This window comes from Labeo rohita, chromosome 15 (genome assembly GCF_022985175.1).
Source record: "Labeo rohita strain BAU-BD-2019 chromosome 15, IGBB_LRoh.1.0, whole genome shotgun sequence".
In the NCBI taxonomy this organism is placed as follows: domain Eukaryota; kingdom Metazoa; phylum Chordata; class Actinopteri; order Cypriniformes; family Cyprinidae; genus Labeo; species Labeo rohita.
The window spans coordinates 31274083-31294756 of NC_066883.1; the positions used below are offsets into that span (position 1 = coordinate 31274083).

General features: G+C 42.3%; 1 protein-coding gene across 1 annotated transcript in view; it reads left to right on the forward strand.

Moving 5' to 3' along the window:
- The first annotated feature begins 2489 nt into the window (after positions 1 to 2489).
- kirrel3l (kirre like nephrin family adhesion molecule 3, like) overlaps positions 2490 to 20674 on the forward strand; it is a 42288-nt gene continuing 24103 nt past the window's right edge. The window contains exon 1 of the mRNA XM_051128926.1: positions 2490 to 3148. Coding sequence (XP_050984883.1) covers positions 3109 to 3148 — 40 coding nt within the window. The 5' untranslated portion in view covers positions 2490 to 3108. The remainder of the gene's footprint in view (positions 3149 to 20674) is intronic.

Consider the following 20674-nt stretch of genomic DNA (forward strand, 5'->3'; position numbering starts at 1 on the left):
CCACTGACGTTTCTTTTCTAATTGACCCCGGGTCAAATGGGCCTGAGATAATATTTTGTTAAAATATTCTCATTTCCTGGGGGAGTCGCATTTCCATATAACTTCACCTCATGCTTTATTTATGACTTTCTTTACAATTACCATGCAAACGACATCTTAACTGTCTCCTTCTCCCCCCCCCCCACCCCCCAACACAGAACAGTTTAGTAAATATCAAACTGTATTCATTATTAATAAATCTACAATCTAAAACCCCCTCTTATAAGTACATGAATTATTAAAGTATTCACAGGCCTAGGGTGGGTTACACCACCCCTCAATATGAGGTTCCAAAATAAATGACTGTATATTCCAGTTCGAAGCCTGCTAAGAAGATACACAAATCTCGACTGTACTCAGACAATGAAAGTAGCTGTTAATTTACACGTCTGGCTCACACCCTGTCAAGACTTGGTAAACTTCAGGCAGGAGTTGTTGGTGTTTACTCTGCTCTCCCAGCAGGTGTGATCCCCTGTTGTTTAGAGATCATCTATTGCCCCTTTACTCACCCTCGTTTCTTTCAACTCACAGGAATCCCATCATCTGCGCCTCCAGCAAGCTGCTTCTCTCATCAGCATGTGTTTGTGATCCCCTCACCTACAATAAATCTTAACGGGGTGGAGACCAAAAACCATCCGCGTGGTTTTACAGTTCTCCTCTCTTTGACTTGATTTCTAAAAGGTGCCAGCGTGATTTTTCATGTGAAATTACAAGGTGGAATCTTAGGAGAACAGAATCTTTTAAATCTGTGTGTCAAGTTGGCGTGCAATCTGTGCGCTGGCAATCATTTCCAATGCAGCGTGAAAAGTAGGGGGAAAATGCCGTACCTTTGCACAAAAGTGAATTCGGCTGACCTCAGTTGATATCCCAATCAACTTGTCGGCTTTACAAACGTCGGAAGCAGCGTTACATTTATCAACATAAATGAATCGTTTGAGCGTTGTCAATGAATCGGTTCACACAAGTTCTGAATGATTCGCGGTGTCTCTCCATTCACTATTCAGAGTCAGTCGACAAAATTTCAATAGCGTGAATGTGACCTACACTTAATAAAATATAAGAACTCAGTGTATTAAAATATAGCGTTTTGAAAGTAAATACATTAAACGAAGAGGTGTTCATTTACGATATTTACTACAGTGAACGAATCCGACGCTGACGTAAATAACCGCGCGCCAGAGGGCGCTCTGGAGCTATTGCAGAAACAACGTCATTTTTACGCACATTATCTACGTTATGTATTTTAGCACATTTTAATGGAAAAACAGATTTACCCCTGGGAAACTACTCTTCGAAGTACAAAAAAATGATTACGGTTGGAGATTCAGGATTTATCTTGCAGCACCACGACAACTAGGAATCACACTACAATTTAATTAATTTCATTATTTAAATACATTAAGATATCATTAAAATTAGGCATTTGTCGCTGCATTTTGGCTTTTTAATGTCTTTTGTTAGCCCGTCTTCTGGACCACAAAACCAGTCATAAGTAGCACAGGTATATTTGTAGCAAAAAACAGCATCGTGTGGGTCAAAATGATCGATTTTACTTTTATGGCAAAAATTTCCTACCGTAAAAATATCAAAATATAATTTTTGATTAGTAATATGCATTGCTAAAAACTGCATTTGGACAACTTTAGAGGCGATTTTCTCAGTATTTTTTTTTTTTTTTCCCACCCTCACATTCCAGATTTTCAAACAGTTGTATATCTGCCAAGTACTGTCCTATCCTAACCATACATCAGTGGAAAGCTTATTTATTCAGATGTTCATAAATCGCAATTTATCTCAATCTTAAAATATTCACCCTTATGACTGGTTTTGTGGTCCAGGGTCACATATATGATCGACACGTCAAGAAAAAGCCCCCGTGCCATCTTTTTCTCTTGTAGTATTTGGGTATTTCCAGCTGAGTCGTGCGTTTAACCAACTATTGTAACAAACAGCACGTTCAAATTTTCGCTTTAAGACCATCCAACCAGCACTTGATTGGCATGGTTACATATTTTTTTCATTTTGCCAACTTTGTGGTTTCATGATGTTTTATATATTTGTTTGCAATTCATAAAAAAATCAATTTTGTTGGGAAATTTTGAAAATCTTGAGGCATGAAGACCGTATCCAACATAAAGTGAAAAACAACATAAACTGATATGAATGCAATCAAATCGCCTGTATATTGAGTCGTTATTTAAAGTAACCCCATTAAGATTATCTGTTCGCTAGACTGTGTTTGCTCCGGGACACACCTGTTTACTTTCCCCAGCAGTTTATTCATTCACAGGCGTGCATAACCAAGCACCCCCTGTTGTTTAAGGACCAAACACCCCCAACTGCAAGTCACCCCCCCTATAGTTTAAATCCTTAACCAATCGCAGGACCCGGGGGGCGTAGGCCAACGTCGGTCCCTGTGGACTGAGAATTACTTCATTCTCAAACTCGATGTTCCCCAGTGAAAAAAGCGCCTGTTTTATTCATCGAGCCCACATCCAGTCAGTAGTAGTACGACAGTCAGTGCGGATCGTATCCTCGCCTTGCCACTGCATTACAAGAGAGTGAGGAGCGAACAGAGCAGTACGGAGGGAACTGTGCGCAAGAGGAGGCGTTTATGTGCGCTATAGAGCTTGTGGTGCTGAAACGCGCTCAGTTGCACTGCCGAGCGGAGCCCTGCTGAACAGGAGAAACGGAGATTTTTTTTACTATCACCCCTATACGGAGGATTTACTCCAAGTGCTTGGATTGATACAAGACCTGCGCACAAAGCAACTTGAATTGAACAAAATTTTGCTGGGAAATATTATCCAAACAAGGGAACGATCGAAAGAAAGTTCGAAACTTTAAATAAATAAAGAGACAGCCAGCATTGATGCTTAGACTCTGTTCAGATGGCAGTAGAGACTTGCAGCTCTCAGAGCTGAGGCTAACATAATCTGCTGTGTTTTTAATTTTTTTACCTAATTCAAGAGGTGGGCGAGGACCAGCTTCTACATTCAGTCCAGCCGGAGCTTTCGTGCGCACACTTTCAGTCTGGACTGCAGGACAAGTGTTGAAGACTCCGGAAAGATGTTGACGTTTTACATCGCATTGTGCCTTTTAGGAACAGGTAAGACGTTTTGGTTGTGTTCAGTAACTATTCTAAAGACAAAATCGGATGTTTGTGTACTACTTAGCGCTGCGTCAACCTAATCAGAACGAGATTACCGATCGCTCAGAGCGCTGCGTTTTGAAGTTAACGCAGTGGTTTTTTAGGTGTGTCATAATTGCATTTTGGGACATATGAGGTCCGAGTGAGACCCTGCCGATATATTATATACGAGTGGCAATGCGCTAAATGCAAACAAGGCTAATTTGGAAATTAAACTTGTTCAATACAGGCGTGTACTCCAGCATAATGCAGCTGATGTTGATATACTGCTCACTGTACCCCTACAGAAAAGTACCGTGGCAGTGCCGTGGTACAGTGATATATAATACGTAATACTGAAATGTATGTTTTTGCATATTACTGCAAGGTACTTAATAATGGCACAGGTCCGAAGCATGATAGTGCCGTAGTATTTACGTAGTATTTTTTTATTTATTTGGTTTTTGGCAAATGTTGCATTTATTTGTGTACATTTTAGTTGTTGTGTGAATATACAGAAAGACGAATCTAGTTCAAATGTGGTGTGTATATGTGTTAAGAATTGAATTGTTGTGCTTTGAGAACTTTTGTGATAGCGAGAGCATCATTCAGCATGGAACAAGTGGCTGCTTCTGAGTAATCATGCATTACTGTATATGCATGCTAGACTGGAGGCTATACTGGACATGACAGACATGTTGACTTGGTTGATATCCGCTGCCCCATTTAGTGAGACCATCCAGGCAGCAGACTTCGAGAAAAGTTGAAGAAAGGATGAACCAGGTGTGACCACGATAATGGCTATCAGCTAACACCCTTTGAGGGTTTGGAAAAGTGTGTTAAAAGCCACAGAGCTGTGCTGCATAAGACATGTGCTGATCACAGTCTCCAAAACAGAAGAAACATCTCTTAATAATTTCACAGCCAACGCCATTAGGAAGGCACAATCTCCGCTCTCAAACAGAATAATTTAACAGCATTAAATAAATATAAATGGTGCCGGGCAGAGGTGCGACATTTCTCGATACAGTCTGAAGGGAGTCGGGAATGCGCGGGATCTGAAAGATTATGCTCGTCGCAGTGTTGATTTATTCATTATTTTGTACTTTATGTAGTAGTGGCCGCGGGCATCTAGCGCTATCCTGATATGTTGTGAGTATGAATGAGCTGGCTATCGCTTGCTGCACTCAGTGCGCTGCCTCTTTGTTTCTGACAGAGACTAGCAGCGCTGCAGAGTAGGGCTTGGAACGGGGAACCATCTCCACCAGCTAAAAAGACCGAACGCGAATGATTTTTATGACTTTTGATTTCATTAACGATTCTCGAATGTGATTTTTCACGCCGACGCGGACAGAACACCGTACTATACTTTGGCGGTGCGATGAGTGCCGTCCGAATCCCAAACGAACGACTCTCACGAACAGGTTCTTTTTATTGACTCATAAGCATAAATTGAAATCAATGTAGTCCGATTCCCAACAGAACGAGTCTGATGAACATATCCGTTTTAGTGAATCACAAACAAACAGAGCGAACAGTATAGCCCAGTTCCCGAATGAACGATTCTTAAGAGTCGATTCTTTTTTGTGAATGACAAAAATTCAGCGTGACCGCTGCTGTTCGTTTTCAAAACACATGACTCTTATGAGCCGGTTCTTTATAGTGAATCAAAATCCGTGCTAGCGGATGCTGAATCAATCTGGCAAAACTGTTGTCATGTCCTACTCGAAATGAAGCAAGAGCTGTTATTGTGTTATGTGTTAAGTTGTAAAATCTGTAAAGATTTAAGGTATGACGAAGACTGTCAGTCATTAAAAATAAATTTAATGACTGACAAGTTTTGAAAATTCAGATATTTTAGTATTAAAATGGTTAAAATCTGGATTCATCTATTTGGCAGTGCATTAGGAATTACAAAAAGTATTTGTTAGCTGTAATTGTTGTATTCTTTACAGTTCTCATCACTACTTCTAAGTGACAACGTGCAAAGTGAAATGCGTGTCATTGCACAACGTGCAATTTGAATTATTTGCAAACTAGCACAAGAAAACATGTCTCTGTGCACAGTGTACCAGGCTTGTTTTCTACACCTCAGTACTCTTTGTACACTCCTAAGTAGTTGTCAGGCACCGTATTCAAATTTGCGCTGGTTATTTTACACCAAAGGTGGCGCTATGTTTTGCATATTCTGTGTGCTGTAAGAGAAGCTGATTCATTTGCGGAGTAGTACAGCATCCTCGAGCCTGGCCTATTTTTACCGTGCGTCTGTTGTTTCCACGCCTTTTAACAAATATTTTATTCATTGGGTGTATTATTAACGCCGGCTTTGATTCAGCTCTAGATAAAGGCTTCAAAATCCCCCGGCCCCCTCAGATCCAAAAGTGTTTCTTCTCCCAATTAACGGCGTAACCGCAAGCGAGGCAAAGCGCTTTCGGTCGGCGCTCCAGTAAACGAATTAAAAACAAATGTTTATTGGCGGTTAAGCTGCGCTTTCTGTCTGTCTCTTTGATAAATGAGGCCGCCGTATTGACACGGATGGAGGCGGTAATTAAATTTAAATGTTGAATCTAAATGCCTAGCACTGTCACAAACTTAGGAGGAAAGTATAGGCGGAAACGTTAATAAAATGCCTGCCTGCTTCGCAAATAGCTTCTAAATTTGTAATAATCATAGCATAAAAGCAGAGTGTGCTTCAGTTAAGCACAACAACAGAGGTTTATCTTAGGATAGCTTTTTGTTGACTATTGACTTTTATGTGCACTTTCTAACTCATTTCAGGGGAAAATATTTGTTGACTACTGAGCTTCTCATGTGGACTTTCTAACTCATTTAGGGGGGAAAATACAACCCTGGCTGCAGACGTTTTTCTCATCATTAAATGGGTGTGTAAGAAAGACAGAAGGAGGGGGGAGAGGGAAGAATAGGATGTAGCAGAGCAATTCTTTGACAGACTGGTGGCAGCTGCTTTGGGAGGAGCAGAGAGGCTCCCGGACGGCCTGAACCACTCATCTCACCTGACATCTATACAAGCCGCACGCCACACTCTGAAAAACCACCACCAGCTCACATCTGACTCACTGGCTCCCTCTCTGAATAATGGCTCATAGATAGATAGCGCAGAGAGTGAGAAAGATGGTCCTGGTTCACATAAACACACATGCACTCGACACATACACACCCAAACGTAGGTGCAAACACATATCTCCTTTATCTCTTGGTCTCCCTCTTGTTTGCCTTCTCTGTCTGTCTTTCTCTCTCTCTCTCACACACACACACACACAGGATTTCAGAGTGTCTGACAAGACGAAGGCTCAGAACTAGTAGCAAAGAGCAGGGTTTGAAGCACAGAACATGACAGAGTCTTGAAAAGAACCAGCCCCTAGTGCCAGATATTCATGTGCATGCCCTTACCAAAGCTCCGCCGCTTCTTTCTCCCAGCCATAATTTGCTTTCTCGGAATGTCCCTCATTCTCCCAGTGGAATTCTGTTGCGCTGTGCCATCGGTATTCCAAGTAATCTCCAGCACTGTGTTTTTTTTTTTTTTTTTTTGAAACCTTTGGCATGGGGTTGGCAAGTCCCATAAGGCAGCGTTCAAAGGAAGCGTGTTCAGATCATAAGACTTTCGCCTACTGCTTCCTTCCTCTCTAGTCCTTTCGCCTTGTAAAGAGCAAAGGAAATACATAACTGACTATCCCTTTGTGCATTATAATTTTATTTTGTATCCTAACACACTTTCATTGAGCATCAGTGTTAGCAGAATACATTGCCGGGTTGACCTAGTATGCATCAAGACATATCCACATGTCCACATACAAATAATAATTACTATCATTAAATACTTTCTTAGTTATGTCTAAAGCCCGCTCAGATAGACAATTAGGCTTTGTAATGGTGGTTGGGAAGCTTGTCTGAAACCAGTTTCTTTAGTTGGTGCCTTTAACTGCTGTCTGTTAAGTAATTGACTGACTGGGCAGCAAGGCTGCTGGCTTCGGTTTCAGACTCAGCCACACACATGTAAACACTCCAGCAAACAGCTTTGCGGATCTGCAGTCTTGATGTCTTCGCCGGCTCCATTAGAGGGACAGATAGTTTGACCCGCACGCGGGGCCTCCCATTAGTGGTGAGGACTGCTGGGCGCTGAGATTGAGTGGGGTTGTATGGTGGTATTTCTGGCCGTGTGGCTCTCTGATTTGTTTTAGGAGCTTTCTGTATTATGCATGAGCTGAATGTCTTGGGAGACCGTATGGGGACTAAAAATGACTGTTTTTATGTTCGTGTGTGTATTGTTAAGAGGCTTAATGCTTGTTTTGAATTTAAAGGTGTGTAATATGAGGTTATGTGTCCAGTGTAATGACCAGAGAAGAAGAACATAAAATGTGGACATAATAATACAGAGAATTAGCATCATTCTTTCTCTTTTCCTCTTGCTTACTCTTTAGTGTGGAAGCCTGTTAAAGAAAATAACAAGTAAATGTAAGATAAAAACAAAATAGTCACTTTGTAACATACAAAGTCACAACTAATATAAGTCAAATCCCACTGCTAGTCAATTTTCTTTCAAGTCTGAGGCAGAAATGGACATCCATAGTGTTTTTCCTTATTGAAAAGGAGTAGAAAAGTTGGAAGGGAGCAAGTTCAGTGGTGAGTGTGTGCGTTTGAGTTCGAGAGAGTAAGTGTGTGACACACACGATTCACAATAGCACCGATGCAGCAGAATCTGTCTGGTGCAGGAAGACTGCTGCATTATTTAGGAGATGCTCGTATGGCATAGATATGGATGAGTTTTGGCCTGCTTTGATTCGCTTGCACTCTGCAGACCCGAGCGAGATGGACTGGCTGCGAGCGGTTGAGTGCTCTGGGCTCTTTTACAGGGAGAGGTTGGCGCTCGGAGACAAATTCAACATAAAGGTCAGTTTTGTTTACAGCAGAGAGCAAATCGCGAGATTTTCTCCCCAGACAACATTCTAGCGTACGAATTTTATATGTGTTGCTGGGAATGACATTCAGGCTTGCGAATGGGACTGAGGGGATCAGGATAATGCTATATGGTCTCTTGTTGCAGGTAAACAACAATCTGTAAGTTAACTTTTAGAATACCTCCTGTGGAGAAAAGGCCTGGTTTTCCATTTTTCCCGTGCCCTCATTTGCCCATCATAACGTTCAAGCCGTGCTCCTGATGACGCATACAGCTGTTAGGTTAGGGGGGGTCTTGAAACAATGGCTTTCTCTGTTTTCCGCCCGAGACATGCTACACACAGCCGTATTGTCTAATTATCTTTCACAGACATAAGACAGCGACCCTGGGGTCTCACCCACGGTTTTCCGCAGCTTTCCACCCCCCCAAAACGAGCGCACCCTCACGCACGCCCAGGCAAATATTGAGGGGAATTAGTGGAAGCAAATGAGAAGGTTTCGGAGGGAAAGGCTGTAATCAGCTTGCCCATGCAGGAGCACATAGATAAAGAACTTGGCATTGCGTTCAGGGGGGCTTTTGTTATCAGCTGTCAGTGTCTCCAGCTCGCATGCCTAATGGCAGAGCCTAGAGGAGAGGTGGCCAGTTGTTGCTCACTCTGGGACAAGGCCATCTCCTCCATCTCCATTGTTTTTTCAGCCCCTCGCTTCCTCTCGCCTCGTCTCCGTCCACCCACATCCTCACCTCATTTTCCTTGGGCGGAAAGACGAGCGAGTGGACAAAGAGGAATTGTGCTGACTTCTTCCTCTGGAGGAGAAAATGAAAAAGAGGGCAATGATGTCATCCGAGGTCTTCAGTTACATTAAAACGGACAGTTTGTTTTCCAAGGCCGGGAGTGACTCCTAGAGCGGGATTTTATCTTCTGCATACACATCCCTTGGGATTCCTGTCAACAACGTTGTTGTTTTTTTTGTTGGAGGAGTGTGTTTATTCTGACGATGAGATACAGTAGGCAACAGGGTCAGATAATCACAGATATTTGCATACAGTGGGGAAAAAAAAGGGTGTTTACTGCTGACGTTGTTCCCTGATCACAAAGGGGTGAGGCTCAGCAGCCCGAGTTAATTTGGAGAAAATCATTAAAACAATGCCTAAGGAAAGAGACACAATTTCAAACGCTCATTTCCTATTTTTAGAAGCACTTTGCTTGCATTTTTTCTTCCAAAATGCGAAAAGTGTCACTCGTTACTGGGGGAAATGTATCACAATTTGGTACGAACAGGAGCAAGGAAGTGTTTTGACACAGGCGTGTGCAGAATGAGCTGGGATTTGGTACAGTGCACATCGGCTTCTATTTTACTATCACCTCCAGTCCTCCAAGACAAAATTTCATATCTCCTGCTGTGACACAGAAAGCAATAGTAAATTGAAATTTATCTTCCATGTTGCTGCAATATCTGGGCTCATATTATCCTCTCGGGCCGAGATCCCTAAGCCCAGTCTTAAAGATGGCCCTGATATGAGAGGATGTTTTCTGCGGTGGAAAAAATCCAATCCTGCTGTGAAAACTGTTCATTAATTTTATCTGTCTGTTTATTTATTGAATATTAGATTTTTATGTTTACGTTTGGGGGGAAATGCTGTACTGCAAATCATCGAGTGAGATTCGACATTATGTTCCTTTATTACTTATCTCTTGTGGCGTTGGTTTGTTGTAGTTCATGCATACATTCATTGATGAGTCATAGATGGACTGACAGCTAGAAGTAATTGATTGTTTCTCTCTCTCTCACACACACAGACACACAGTTGAAGGGTGTGCCAGAGGGGCAGCTGAGATGAGTGTCTCGTGGTTAAAGCTGCATGCCCTTTGTAGGGTGATTAGTCAAAGCCTGACTGCTTAATTAACGATTACTCCATCACAGAAGACATTGTGTGCCTGAGAGAGACGGAAAAGCTCTCAAGAAAGCCACAGTCTGATTGTAATATTACGTGTGATGCTTTAGGATCAAACTTCGCCTTGCCTTTGATATTCAGTTTAGAGCGTTCATACATTGTGCACTGGTGTCAGTCATTTTAGGTTTTGACAATGTCATATTAGATGCTTTTATCTGTCCCGTTGTATCTACATCTGACATAGTAATTATAGTAATATTGTCTTTGACACCCATGATTTAGTAGGACACTGATTTCAGTGCTAGCACTGTCTAGATTCTGTATCAGCGTAGGATCTTATACCTGAGATGGCATCATATTAAACGACAGATCTCAGCTCAGCCCTACTTGAGCCTTTGGCATAAAGACTGTCATGCAGACAGGAAGACCCTCATTATCAGCTATTTGTGAGCTCCTTCTCTCCCTCTCTGTCTGTCTGTCTCTGTCGTTCTTGGTCGCACACACACGCCCATCCCTTAACCAAATAGTTCTTCTTCTCTGGAAACCCCAGTGGAATGTGCGCGCAAATATTGTGATTGTGAGCTCGACCGTTAACCATAATACTCCTCACCGGAGAGAAGACCTCACTCAACCTCCCCCACCACACCAGGGTGAAAGGCATCTCTGTTTAGCTTTCAGACAGCTGGGCAAGAAATTGAGAAAAGCATATATGTCTTTTCGTCTCTCTCCCCGCCGTCTTTCTCGTTCTTGATTGCCGGGATATTACGGCATGGCTTTGAACGCCACAGTGGGAGGTCGAGGGAGAAGCTGGCCAATTTGCTCAATCAAGTGAGGGGTGTCAGTCAAGGCGCGTCAAACAAGCTTTCCGCCGTCACTCAAGTGTCCAAACATGGTAATTTTATCGAGCGATCTAAAGTTATCTGAAACAAGCCAGTGCCTTTGGAAAATAGAAGAGGCGATCAAATGATTTTGAAGGTAGAAAGGATGCTGGAAAGCGAGAGAACCGTTTAGCCAAGGTGCGGAAGGCTTAGGAGTCCATGCGGCTTGACAAAGTGGTGTGCCAAGGCAGAAAGGCAAGAGCGGAAAAGAGGGGGGTCAAACAGATTAACTTCCAGCAAGGTAATGGATATCCTTGTACTGGTGTGAAGGAACCCCTTCATCTGTTCTCCCAGTTTAAAAGTAGGAAACAGAGTAACAAAGACATTCCAGATGAAAAGTGACTGTCTGACACAGGGCATTTGGAGACACCTGGGGGCAACGATGAAGCTTTAACAAAGCAGACAAGCTTTGAATGCACAGGTTGTCCGGAGCTGGGTGGATGAAAGGGAAAGAAAAGGGGGGGGTTGTGTAGTGTTGATGGCTTGAATTTGATACACAGCCTCTTTCAGACGATGAGGTAATGTCAGCCAGTGCCCCTGGACCTTCCTGATTGATGCATTCCAGCCGCTCCACTGCTGTGGGAGGGCTGTAACGGATTACAGCGCCGAACCCTGCACAGAGAAAGACTGAGAAACCTCTAATGGTCTGTGACTATTGTCTGGGCGAGGCGTCCAAACCCTGCAGTTCTCTGCGGAGCCGAGGAGGAAGTTGACGCACACACAGGGACAGGTACACGGTACACACTGAAAAGAGCTTCCTCAGCGTTGTTGCGCAGGATATTGGCTGTTTACTTTTGAAATTCTCTCCCTGGTTTTGGCTCGCTGTAAACACTGGTGTGGGGTGCTTGTCAGTCACAGATAAGGACAGAGATAAATAGGAGAGGGAGGGAGTGAAATCGAAGACAAAGAGAACAAGGAACAAAGAGAGACAAAGGGGAAAGAGAAGTTGCTTGCTAAACATAATGTCTCTTGGAGTGAATAATGAGTCTGTATGGACAGATGAAGTCTAAAAAAGTGATCCCATGCTTACACTAGCGGAGCTTTTTAGAACTTTACCAAGCCGCCTCACAAAGTGACACTTGCATGCATAAATATGCCTATTATGCAGATTAGAATGGAATAGGCTCCACAGTCCCACAATACTTCACTCTGCTCTGCTGAAAAGATCTGCTTAGGCTAGCACGAGTTTCTTTGCTGGTGGTATATATAGCCATGCTGTTCACCAGCAGCATTTGGTTAGTGGTGCTGATAGACCAACATGATCTGAAATATATCACGCTAAGCAGCTTTGCTAGCGAGGTATCCATTATGCAGTGTGATCCAAAGCATTATTTGTACCCTGTGTTGTCATCCATTTATTTTACACAGGGCAAATTTTCTTTTGTGTATAAATGAAAAAGCATAATAGGACAAATACATAAATAAGAAAAGCCATCAAGCAGGCGAGGAAGTGTGGGCTGGTTCATGTGTGGAGGACAGAATGAAAAAACAGGAATAAAAGGTCTGACGCTAGTACCGCTTGGTACTTTACCTCAAGCCACTTGTTATTGCTTTCTTCTCGAATGGATTGTGTACGTTACTGAGGTGTGACAAAAACAGCCCCACCAGTATGCTGAGAAAAAGATGCATTGGTATTGGAGGACACAGCGGGTCTTCCAGCTCTGGGCTCCAGGCTGGCTTTGTACGCAGCAGGCTGGTTGGTTTCAAGCATTCCCGAACAGGGCCACCTCAGAGCAGGTGAGAGAATGAGAAGCGTGTTCCTGGTCGGAACCGCACTTCTCTAGGTTCTTCTCACTTACAGCAGCAGGTGAGGCGAGATACTCTCTTGCCTGAAGATATGGGTTCAGCTTTCTGTATGAGCCACGTCCCACTGCGAGGAGATTTAGTGATGATTTATGAAGACCCTTAGAAAACAGGGCACAAATGTGAAAGGTTGTTATACGATACTGACACCTCGCTTCCAAAGTCAATGTTTTGCTGAGTTTTGGTGGAGCTGCAGCTTTGAGAAAGCTTGTTTAGATATGAAAGGATTTCACAGGCTGAGGAATTTGTGGGAGCTTTTTTTGAGCTTTTGTGAGAGTTTGTTTTTAGCTTTGTACTACTTGCCTGGCCAACTAAAGCAAAAAGTGTGCTTATTGCTTTTGTAGAAGTATGGAAACAGCAAAATGATGAAGGCGTCATTGTTCAATAAGTAGTTAAATTTGGATCACGAAACCAATAAGTAGCACAGGTATATTTGTAGCAGTAGCCAACAATACAGTGTATGGGTCAAAATTATCCATTTAAAGATCATGTTCCATGAAGATATTTTCCTAAAGTAAATATATCAAAAGTAATTTTTGATTAGTAATATGCATTGCTAAGAACTTCATTTGGACAACTTTAAGGCCGATTTTCTCAATATTTTGATTTTTCTGCACCTTCGGATTCCAGATTTTCAGATAGTTGTATCTCGGCCAAATATTGTCCTGTCCTAAAAAAAAGAATATACATCAATAGAAACCTTATATATTTATCTTTCAGATGATGTATAAATCTCAATTTCCAAAAGTTGACCCTTATGAATGGTTTTGTGGTCCAAGGTCACATATTAATCAAAATAAATGGTCAGAAACCTCTCAGATATTATCAAAAATATCTTAATTTGTGTTCTGAAGATGAACAAAGGTCTTACGGGTTTGGAATGACCCTTGCTCTGAGGTAAATTAACGTTACTAATTTACAGTCTTGTAACGCAATTTTCCGTATTGATTCAGGTCATTGTAGTACTATAGTAACATAAGATTTCACAATACAACAGTAAATGTGTGCTTTTCACTTACACTGATGTTATCAGTTGTATTCATGATCTAATGAGGGTTTTCTTTTAAGCTGGCAGTGAGAAGTATTGTCTCAATTCTGATTATCTGGGTTCTGAAGCTTATTTACAGAATAAACGGCAGAAAAAAGGTCTTGCAATGTCATAGTTCCTAAATTCTGTACTAAACTGACCACATTATGAGCCCATCTCACTGCAAATCCACAGAAATTTCCAGTTTACGCTCTTAAAAATAAAGATTCTTCATGATGCCATAGAAGAACCTTTTTTGTCTAAAAGGTTCCATAAAGAACCTGTAACATTTGAAGAACCTTTCTGTTTCACAAAAGGTTCTTTGTGGTGAAAGAAGGTTCTTCAGAATATAAAAGGGTAAGAAGGATTCTTTAAAGAACCTTTGACTGAATGGTTCTTTGTGGAACCAAAAATGTTCTTCTATGGCATCGCTGTGAAGAACCTTTTAAAGCACCGTTATTTTTAAGAGTGTATTCCTATGGGATGTTCTATAAAGTAAGCTGCAGTAATCAAGATGGGCAGAGTTTAACAAAGGGTCAGTTTGATTTTTGGAATTTTAACTATTCATTTTAGAAAAAGGTTAACAAGTCCTGACACTATTCTGATGAATGTGAACATTTGTAAGGCTTAAAAACTGGTGCAGGGGTGTGTCTGATGTCTCCACTTTTTCACTCAGCTTGTTGAGAGGAGGTGATGGATAGGCTTCTAATGGACCCCCTCAATCACAAGCTACTTAAGCAGGCTGATCAGTAACAGAGAGCAAAGAGGCCAACCCCGACCCCCTTTCAACAGAGCCACAGGGAGGTTCAGCGATCTTCCGTGCTAGTGATTAGCCCTGTAACAGTCCTTACGCTGCAAGCTTTCGCTCATTTACCAGGCATCTGAGAAATCTATAGTCCAAACTCGCCGTGAAAGAGTCTCGAATTGTCAGCCAGAACTTTAAAAGGCTCCAAATCTTCTGTCCCAGTGTGACGCGGTAGCTTGGTGCAAAACCTCTTTTGTTTTGCTAATGTTATTAATGGGCTCACTTAAGTGTAAAAGCAAAGCGGATTCAACTCGGTGGGGAAAAAAGAAAGGGTGGTTTTCTTTTCTAAATTCAGTTTATATTGCACAAAGGTGTTTGTGCTATGGGCATGTCAGTGTGAAGGTGTGAAGTGTACTTGTTTGTCAGTGGAAGCTTCCTGATTTTTATAAAACACACCAGAGTTTAAAGTGGGACGAACTCATTAGCCATGTTCCTTAGAGCCAAGCAAAGAATTCACAAATATTAGTAGAAGGTGGGCCCTCTCTTCTCAAAAAAAAAAAAACCTCTTCGGCTCTCCCTTTTGTCTCTGTCTCTCCCCGTGATTCAGTGTATCCTGTTAACAAGTGCCAGCTTCATCGAATACCCATAACACAAGTCAGTGTGTGTGTTTTCACACCAATTAACAGCCCTCTTTTGGTGCCTGCTGAGGTGATGATGGCCTGTCTCTGGCCAGCCGCATGGTGTTTGTGTGTATTTTGAATTTTTTTTAGCAGTGCTGAGAGAAAGCTCAACCTTTTTTCCATGTTCATTAGTTAGCAGTATAATTAGTAGCTGTAGAACCTTGTCTGTCTGATAGAGAGGAAGCCAACAGGTCCAATGAACGTGTGGGAATCTCTACAGAGTTCTCGCAGTCTTCGCAAATCTACCATTGGCTGACTTGCTCTCTGTCAAATTAACGGCCTACTTTGTGCCGCTCACAATCTGCCCCTTAAGAGGTAAAAACTCTTCCATTGGCTGGGAGTTGAGTGGTCATTAATATCAGGCTGGTCCTCATTGGCACAAATGGCAGTGTTGGAGAAAAATGATTCTGTCCAGCCCTCTTCCTTTCTTTCCCTCACTCCCTCACACTATCTTTCTTTTGGCTCTCTAAGCCAAACTAGCATCCCCTCCTCTCTTGCACTCTCAATCTAGATAATTCAATCTGTCCAATATCAAATAATCGCCTCCATTTTTTCGGCCCATTTTAACCTTATCACTGGCGCTGCCTCCTCAGGGGACCGACTCTTGTTTCACCTTGTTAAGAGAGAGAAAGAGAGAGAGGGAGCCCAAGAGCGATAACCTGGGATCGGGGTGAAACGAGGCGGGTGACGAATAGTTCTCCAAGGAGCGGGGAGTGAAGACTGTTTGTTGTTCTCACAATGTGAACGAGCGGGCAAACAGGCTAAGGAGTTTTTTGTCTGAAAAAGAAAAGGTGGATACTAGGAGCAAGGGTCACACACACAAAAAAGTAGTGTAAAATGCGAAGCATGAGAAACGTGCTGTACGGGATTGTAAACACTGGAGCCCCTCTGCGTCCCATAGTCCTTTTTAACACTCTCTCCTGGCACTTAATTAAAATCCAATAAGGTTCTCGCCTGGTGGCCATTGTTCCCAACCTTTGTTTACCTTCTCTAGGAGCATCGCTAGCAGCTTAATCTTGCAAGAAAGTGGGGTCGATAGGTCAAGACCGGACTCTAGTTGCCACCCTGTGCGCGAGAGGGTGGGGGGAACTCTTTTTCGCTCATCTTTCTGTTCTTTGTGTTGTGTCTCTCTCTTTCCTTTTCTTTTCCTCATTTCCCCTGGAACCTAATCCGTAAGCTTGATTGTTCTAAGCTGATTTCAAGCTTGCCCCTGGGAGGAGATAGGCTTTTGGAGTTGGTTTTAATTAAGATTTAAAGGAAGCCTCCCTCAAGAAGGAAGATTGAGTGGTTTCTCCGGATGGAGGGATGAGAGTGGACAAGAGGAGGTGGAACAGATTGCCCAGCAAAAAAGAAAAAAATAAAACAGTGAGGGAAGTTATGCATCAGGGAAGACAGAAAGATTTGATGAAAATACTATTTTATGTCTGTTGAATTACAATAGGTTATGTGGAGGATGCGTTCATTCACACTTGCCGATTCGAATCTGCTTTTTTCTTCACCTTCATCTCTCTTGGGGTAACACCCTTTCTTTATCTCCCTTATTCACTCTCAGAACTGCTGGAGTGGAAAAGCTAAATGGCACTGTCCTTTTTTTTTTTTTTTTTTTTTTTTTTCCAAAATCCGAATCTATAGAGATTGATTTGGGCTTCCTAAGATCCAAACCCATATCCTGTAAAGACGTCATTGGAACACTGCCGAGCTGCAGGCAAGCAATCTCCAGATTATCTAGATGTTGTAATGATCGATAGCGACACCTTATGTACCCTTTTTCAACTGAAATGGTGCTGAGGCTGGAGCCAGGGCTCGGGGAATCTGTGAAACTCTCTTATAGTTTTTGAAATGAATTGAGAATGGATTTAACATTTAACATTAATTAGATTCAAATTGAGGTACAAAGACAGATACTTACAGAATGTATAATAAGATTATATGTGACCCTGGACCACAGAACCAGTCATAAGAGTCAATTTTTTGATACATCTGAACAAATACGCTTTCTATTGATGTATGGTTTGTTAGAACAGGATAATATTTGGCTGGGATACAGCTATTTGAATATTTGGCATCTGAGGGTGCAAAAAAAATAAGAATTCTAAATATTGAGAAAATCGCCTTTAAAGTTGTCCAAATAAAGTTATTAGCAATGCATATTACTAATCAAAATTAGTTTTGATATATTTATGGTAGGAAATTTACAAAATATCTTCATGGAACATGATCTTTCCTTTTATAATCAATAATTTTGACCCTTACAATGTATTTTTGGCTATTGCTACAAATATACCCATGCTACTTAAGACTGGTATTGTGGTCCAGGGTCACCTATATAACATTTAATCGACAGTAGCTGTACAGCCTTAAAAGTATTAAATATGAAGTGTTTGGTTTGAGTTTTTTTTATCTGTGATGGAGACTGTGCTCCGGCATCAACACTGTTTCAGTTGAACATGAGTAATGAATTAAGAGCACATGCCTCACTTGTTTACCAGCCTCTGAAGTAGCCCAGAAACTGAGCCTTACCTGCTAATAAAGCTTTGTTTATGTAATCTTTAAAGTGGTCATGGCGTCTGGTGCTTAAATCATGATTTGGATCCGTCGGTGTCCTGGTCATGACCGTAGAGGGAATTAGATTCCTACAGAGTGGAAAGTCTGTATGCATGCATGTGTGTGCCTGCGTGCGTGTGTGTGTGGCTTTGTTCATCTCTTTCTGCCTTTTGCTGCTCTTGCCTATCTTTCGTCCTCTCTCGCACACTCTTTCTTCTCTTTCTCTCCCTCTGTCTCTCCGGATAATGGGCTTGTACACAGGTGGCCATGTCCCTTCGATGGACACCCCCAGACGTCCTTGTTAGACACTTAATTAAAAGCCTTATCACAGGAAAACACGCTGAGACATTCCAATATGGGCCTGGACATCAGAGATACTGCCACGACCAGACAGCGTCCATCTATTACTGCTGTCTGCTTAACTGTCCAGCCAAACAGAGTGTGTGTGTGTGTGTGTTAAAGCATAGAAGAATAAAGAGTTTGCATGCAAAATAAGAAATTGTGCAAGTTGCTTTAGAGTGACTTGGTGTTAACATCTATTTTTGGACATTTGTTTGAAACAGGAAATTGCTAAATGAAGGTGTAAATAGGACTCAGAAACATTTTGAGGTTTGTCTTTCAAAGAATATAACTGACTGATGACCTATCCGCATCTTATTTGTCATTACCAGGTGTAAACAGCAACGTGTCTCGGTCTGATCTTGCCTAAGACTGATCTTACAGGAGAAGTTCACTTCCAGGACAATAAATTACAGATAATTTACTTACCCCCTTTGTCATCCAAGATGTTCATGTCTTTCTTTCTTCAGTCCTAAAGAAATTATGTCTCTTGAGGAAAACATTCCAGGATTTTTCTCCATATAGTGGACTTTTGTGGTGCCCGCGAGTTTGAACTTCCAAAATGCAGTTTAAATGCAGCTTCAAATGGCTCTGAACAATCCTAGCTGAGAAAGAAGGATCTTGTCTAGTGAAATGATTGGTTATTTTCTAAAAAAATTACAATTTATATACTTTTTAACCTCAAATGCTCATCTTGTGTAGTTTTGCAACGTGCATGTGTCGATGTATTGACGTGTATTCCGGGTCAATACAGTCGGGTTATGTCGAAAAACTCCCATCTCATTTTCTCCTCCAACTTCAAAATCGCTCCTACATCACTGCAGAAGTACCGACCCAGTGTTTACAAAGGGAATGTGCAAAGAAGATCAAACGTCCTTTGCAAAATAAGGTAAAACAGCAATATAGGACGATTTTGAAGAAAATGAGATGGGAGTTTTTCGACATACCCTAACTGTATTGACCCGGATTACACAGAGTACGCATGCACATCACAGAGCTAGACAAGATGAGCGTTTGAGGTTAAAAAGTATATCAGTTGTACATTTGTTTAGAAAATAAGCTTTTGTTTCACTAGATAAGACCCTACTTCCTCGGCTGGGATCATTTAGAGCCCTTTGAAACTTGCATTCAGACTGCATTTTGAAAGTTTAAACTTGCGGGGACCATAGAAGCCCACTATATGGAGATAATTCCTGAAATGTTTTCCTTAAAAAAACTAATTTCTTAACGACTGAAGAAAGACAGACATGAACATCTTGGATGACAAGGGGGTGAGGGGTGATCTGTTTTTGTTCTGGAAGTGAATCTGACATTAGCAGGTTTTTTAACCTACCTTCAACAATGGCTGACGCAATACATGTGGGTCGTGATTAGCAGGAGAATTTGTGACAACATCCACATCTGTCCTTCCGTGCATTCCTTCCCGCCCATCTCTATCGGTGCTCCTCCCATGGTCAGTTAACTTTTGGAGCTGATGACAGGAGGGAAAAAATCCCTAACGAAAGGAAGACAAACAATGAAGTGTTTAAGTTCATCATGCCACTAGCTGAGTTAGGCACACTAGGTGTTAAAGAAGAGCGGGGAGGTCAAGTGTCCCTCCCACTGCATTCTTCAGCAGCGCTAAGCAGGGACCAGCACACAGGGACCATATGTCCCAAACTCTAGTCAATGATTCTCCCCAAATGGAAGGACAAAGCCCTTTTCACTCAATTGGGAGCGGGGAAATCTGCAATTCCACACTGGCAGCATAGCACCAGTCGACGAGAAGATAGTGAAAAGGAGGAGGACAGGGAAAGAGGGAGAAAGAGAGAGCATGAGAGGGACTTGGCATTTTCCATCACATTAACTAGGAACAATCCTGCCAAACAGCCTTGAGGCTCCTTCTCTTTTTTCCCGACTTCTTCTGTAGGTTGCCCGGTTCCAAAGCCCCCAGGAGACTCTCTTCAAAAGCTCAGTGTCCATTCCTCTTGCTCAGATGCTCGGCTAATAATGCCACAGCCAAAGCATAGAGATCTATATCTCTGGCTATCACAAAGCAAGCTCTCTTATGTTTAAGCTGGCTCTTGTGCACTGGGGAGTTGAAGGTTTACAGGGGCACGTCACATTTTTTAAAAGGCCACAACAAACCTATCCAATCATAAAATAACAGTCAGGTGGCACATCCTGGTGTGAAGGTGCGCTCCGATGGGGGGTAGTCTTAGCCAAAGAAAGAAGGGGGAGAGATAAAGAAAGCTTAGCAAAGACATGGAGAGGCCAGAGCGCCACTGTAAAGTGCATGGGGTTCCTGGGGGAGAAATAGATCAGGCATGTATTCTGGCGCTGCAGCGATTAATATCAGCGGAGGAAAAAAGGTCAAACTTGACTGGAAAACGCTACAGTATATCATTGTTACTGGCACGGCCCACATTTCATACATCACGCCATGCTGTGCTGCCTCGACTCTCCCGTCGCTGGTCTCGCAGCCACAGCCCACGCCAAGTATTATCAAAGATTGATAGAGTGTCCTAGTTAAGTGGGGAGGGTGTAGGAAGTTGGAAGGAGGGATGAAGCGGGGAAGGAAGATTTGCCACCTCTGCGCTTCAGGGTTACAACTTGTTGTCGAGTTGTAACACGATGGCACCAATCAGCGAAAAAACGAATGAGACTGTGTCACATTTCTGGTTAGGACCAACATTAAGAAA